The sequence below is a fragment of the Ischnura elegans genome, chromosome 9 (assembly GCF_921293095.1).
Source record: "Ischnura elegans chromosome 9, ioIscEleg1.1, whole genome shotgun sequence".
Taxonomy (NCBI): domain Eukaryota; kingdom Metazoa; phylum Arthropoda; class Insecta; order Odonata; family Coenagrionidae; genus Ischnura; species Ischnura elegans.
This window is the reverse complement of record NC_060254.1, coordinates 96,420,575-96,425,450: the sequence shown is the minus strand read 5'-3', so window position 1 is coordinate 96,425,450 and position 4,876 is coordinate 96,420,575. Positions and strand designations below refer to the sequence as shown.

The 4,876-nt window shown below is 37.2% G+C and overlaps 1 protein-coding gene across 1 annotated transcript; it reads left to right on the top strand.

Annotated features, from left to right (window-relative positions):
- The first annotated feature begins 797 nt into the window (after window positions 1-797).
- On the top strand, window positions 798-4,574 carry LOC124164872 (ejaculatory bulb-specific protein 3-like). The gene is made up of 2 exons (XM_046542090.1): window positions 798-1,058; window positions 3,968-4,574. The coding sequence occupies exons 1-2, from the start codon at window positions 854-856 to the stop codon at window positions 4,156-4,158; spliced, it is 396 nt and encodes a 131-aa protein (XP_046398046.1). The 5' UTR covers window positions 798-853; the 3' UTR covers window positions 4,159-4,574.
- Window positions 4,575-4,876: the final 302 nt, after the last annotated feature.

The window sequence follows — 4,876 nt, the reverse complement described above, 5'->3', positions numbered from 1 at the left end:
AGTTATTCTTGGGTATCCATTCTTTTCGACATTATATTTAATAATTTGAAAAATATAAAAATGTGCGAATAAAATTCTCTGAAATAATTAATCTCAAAATGGATACGAATGCGCAATTGTATGGTTGATACTCACTCCTATCTCTCTCTCGTTTAATTAAGCTCAAAGAGTAATTATTTTAAACACATATAATCGCACATATTCGTCCAACCTTAAATATTTTTGACTTAAAAAATCTATAGCATTAAATTCAATGCGAAAAAGGCTGGATTCCCAAGAAAAATTGTTTTCATTGTGACTCAAAGTGTATTTTTTTAAAATGTTTGCATTGTCATTGCTCAGTAACTAAGGAGATGCGACCCCAAATTTACCGGACACAAAATGCATAAAATTCTCCCCCTGTCTTGTCCTGAAGTAATGAAGATTCCTCCTGAAACACCCGGTATAATTCGAAAATAATATTCATGGAAAAACTATTTACTCGGAATGAGCAAAATGGAAAACGCGATATTCGTCATGGTGACGGAGAGTGGATGAGGAAAAGTCCGCTTCGAAGTACGTAAGCGAAGGCGAAGGGAGGATTGGGGAGGGGAGCAAAAGAAACGTAATAATGAGGATCGGTTGGGGGTGGGGTGATTCCAACGGCTGATACCACAGTGGTAAGAGGTGGAGGATTTCCGTGGAAACAACTAGAGGGCGGGGCAGGGAGGTGGGAGAGGGATTCTTTTTTCGAGAACAAGGACAACGTCTCAGATTGGACGGCTACCAGCGTCAGAACCGCGATCAGGTATATTAGTGCTGCGGATCTCATCGGTCGGCACTCACCACTCAGTTCGAGAGCTGACAAGACAACATGAAGACCGCAACCGCCTTTCTGCTTGTGTCGTGCCTGGTGGCCGTGGCCTACGCCGGACGTATTTACCGCGATACCAAATACACCGCCAAGTACGACAACGTCAACGTGGACGAGATCCTGAGGAGCGACCGTCTGGTCAAGAACTACTTTGACTGTCTGATGGACAAAGGACCCTGCACCCCTGAAGGATCTGAGCTAAAAAGTGAGTAACTTTAATTTCACTAATGGCGTAGGCCCAAAATAATTCATAAAACCATGGATGCTTTGATCTTCCTACGATGTTATTTGCTAGATTCTCCGCTGTAAAGTCCGTTATTGCTCTTTTTTCGGGGTGATGAAAATGAACAAATAAATGCGCTGGTAAGGACGCCTGTAAACCTTAGATTCTTTCGGGAAACCGAGTAAATGCGATTTTCACGAAAATTCAATGAAAATACTCTCCTCATTGCACTATATGGAATACTGAGAAAAGACTGAATAAATATTATTTGTTGCATTTAAAAAATCCAAAAATGTCTACATTTTCCAATGGTAACGCCTGTCTCGGCGGAAAAATGTAGATAACAACTAGAACATGAAAATAATTTGTGTGTACCCTTTTCACCTTGTGATTGCGATTTCTCTGGCCAGGGGACTCCTAATGTCTTCCTTTCAATCTTCCTAAGTAGATGAGAGAAAAATGACGTGATATTCCCCATGCCATCAAATACTGGAAGGAATAAGATAATACCGGTGAGGTAATGACATTCAAAGAAATTAGACAAAATTGAAATTCCAAAAGAATCCTTAGAAAAACGATGGTTTATCCTGATTAAGCTAAATCTCCAGAAAGCTTCTAAAAACGCGAATTTTTAACTCTGAAGACATTCCACCACAGTAATTTACCGTGTAAGAAAATTATTGACAGGAAAAAAGTTAAAATTTCAAATTTAAAAGGGGGATACTTTTTGTAAATGAAAAAAGAGGCCATATACCTAACGGTTTGCAAATGTTAATTTTGACTAAACTTTCACTGATTTTTGCGTAGTATTACAGGGGATGTTGCTGTTAATTAAACGTACTTTTTCTAACATAAGTAACAAAATCAAAAAATACAAGTCATCAGAAAATTAAATTATCCTCGCCTTCCATAGGCAGACTTCAAAAAAAGTTGAAAAGCTCAATGGCTTCATATGTAACGAGAATATTAAAGCAAGACACATTTACGCGTTTCATAGTGCAAACATGCACCTTTTCACATAGAGGATTAAAAGTTATATTCCACACGCTATAAGTATTATCTTTGTCGCAGCGTTAAAATTTCTAAAAAAAGCATTCTCTTTAAAATATAGCTAGTTGCGACTATCACCTTAATAGTCGCAGCGTTAAAATTTCTAAAAAAAGCATTCTCTGTAAAATATAGCTAGTTGCGACTATCACCTTAATACAGGGGGCAGAAGAAATTTCACAATATAGGTGTCAAATGGAGATTCAGATGCTCGAATTACGCTTGATCAATCTGCAGCCATCCATTCTGCGGATTTGGGTCACTTAAAACACGCTTGCAATCCAACGCAGTGGTCCACAGCCGCGCGAAAGTGAATTCTTAAAGATGCCACTATAGCTGAGGAACCTAGTCAAACTGTATTTCTCGGAAGTACAATATTACTAACATCATTCTCAATTCCTCAGAAATTATATGATGTAGAGTTTCTTCACAAACTGGCAATCTATATAAATCAGGTTACCATACATATTCACGAAATATGAAAAATGATCTCCATTATGAATTAATGTAAAACATGGTATTACTCAAATGTACAACCAATACACCGCAACAGATATATTCGGAATCATTCAGCGTTTTCATAAAAATTAAACGTCTCATTCAAAGAAAAGATATATTTTTAAACAGCAATTGCATTAATTATAAAAATTATTCGACGCAATAGTTCATACTTGAAATATATGCATTTGTTCCTATTTTCAGTCCACACGTATGACCAACGTAAAATATTCTGCATTCGTTCAGCTAAAGGCAGGAAAAAATATGTATTTGAATTCTAATTGTTCAGTAATTATATTCCCTTCTAAATTTTTTTCTGCTGTACATTTTCTACTGTCATCATTGTGTGAAAAGTGAGAATTAACATAATGAAGAAAAATCATGTCTGTCGTGCACCGATGATAGTACACACTAGTCTAAATCCAAATTCCAACGGAACATATCGAGACAGACTCACTCACGAGACAGCTTTCCTAACATAAATTGGGGTCCGATTATTAGAAAAGGCATGGGTTTGTTTAAATTTTACAGATATGCAAGGATATCTATTAAAATCGTGGGAAAATTGGATACGGAATTGACATTAAATTCTAGACTTCATCCATGCCCCATAGTCTATAGGGATATATCTTTCAGTTAAAAAGAATTACTGGAAACAACTAAACGTGTGGGAAAAATGGGATGGGAAATTTTTTATCTTCAACTCTTTGTAACATACCTCCTCAAATTTGTCCACTATTTCACTATCGCGTTATTACCATATCCTCTGTTCAATACGGCTTACATGTAACGGGTCTCATTGCCTCGTTGGAAAGCATAACGCTCAAAAATTAAGAGCATGGATTGGTGTTGTATTTTTTGATTAAAACATCTTGCGATCCATTACGTAAATGAAAACTCTATGCAACACTGCATTTACAACAATGACATAGAGTATTGAAAAGTATACTTTGAGTATTTTCAATAAAAACCGAGCAAATGCTAGTCCAAACAGTCGAAATACTCGCGAAACTATCATAGAATTTCCTTTTTATTCATGAATGGATAAATGTATAATTTAAACACTCGAGGATAAATCAACAAATTTGCAACTATTGTGTGCTGTCTTAGAATTAATACTGAGCGACTGAAAATTGGGGAAAAAGTCTTCCTGCTATTTTTCTCAATTTTTACGCCAAAATTGGCGATGTACAAATGCAATTTAAGTGCACTATCGCCATGTTAAGTAGGGAAATGGGAAATCGTGATGGTTAACAACGAGATAGTGAGCATTTAGACTGATGAACTCTTATATTAGTGAGTTCAAATTTTCATCATACTGATAAAAGTCTCCCTTCAATTTGCAGAGAGCATCCCAGACGCCCTTCAGACCGAGTGCTCCAAGTGTACGGAGAAGCAGAAGGAGAAGGCTCATAAGGTCATCCGTCACCTGATCGAGAATAAACCCGACATGTGGTCCCAGCTGGAGGCCAAGTGGGACCCCACCGGCGAGTACAGGAAGAAGTACGACGCCGAGTACAAGAAGATCACTAACTAAGCGGCCAACGGCCGTTGATGTCTCCAGGCGAGAGAGGCAGACGGGAGTTGAAATCTCTCCTGTATGTGAGAAAGTGTTTGTGATCAAAGGTGTCCTAGGTTCTCCCAGAAGAAGTCGTGAGGCCTCGAAATAAATTTTCAACACTAATGCGGGTATATTTAAAATATTCAATATAGGGTTTAAAATCCTGTGGGGGATAATTCACGTTGAGTCGAAAAAAAATCGACCAGTTACTTGAAAATCATTCCATTTATTCAGTCCACCATTTATTTTAGAAAAGTGACATCACCGAGTGATTTTGAAAATAAGATAACAGAAAACTGGGCCTGTAAACGCGCAAATATATTGAATGTTCCTTAAAAATGATCTGAATGGAAATTGTTATTGAGCATAATAAAGTTAACAACAAATGACAATTCGACTATTTATTGAACTGTACCGTTTCTTCTTCTTTCTTAGCAGCCAGAGGGATGTTTTTTTAGTAACTCGAGATTATTACCTATTTTCCGCCATATTCTTCAGTTGGCAATATGATGCTGTGTTCATATCTCTCATGACGTGAATGGTGTATGCAAGTGGTAGTCTTCCTCTTGTGTTTCATCCTTCTAACACACTTTTGTAACTCTTGCCAGTAGATTATAATGTCTGAGAGTATGTTCTATCATATTTGATTTCTTTGTCTCAGGCTATGCTTCTCCTTTTTGGTTTGAAGATTTTC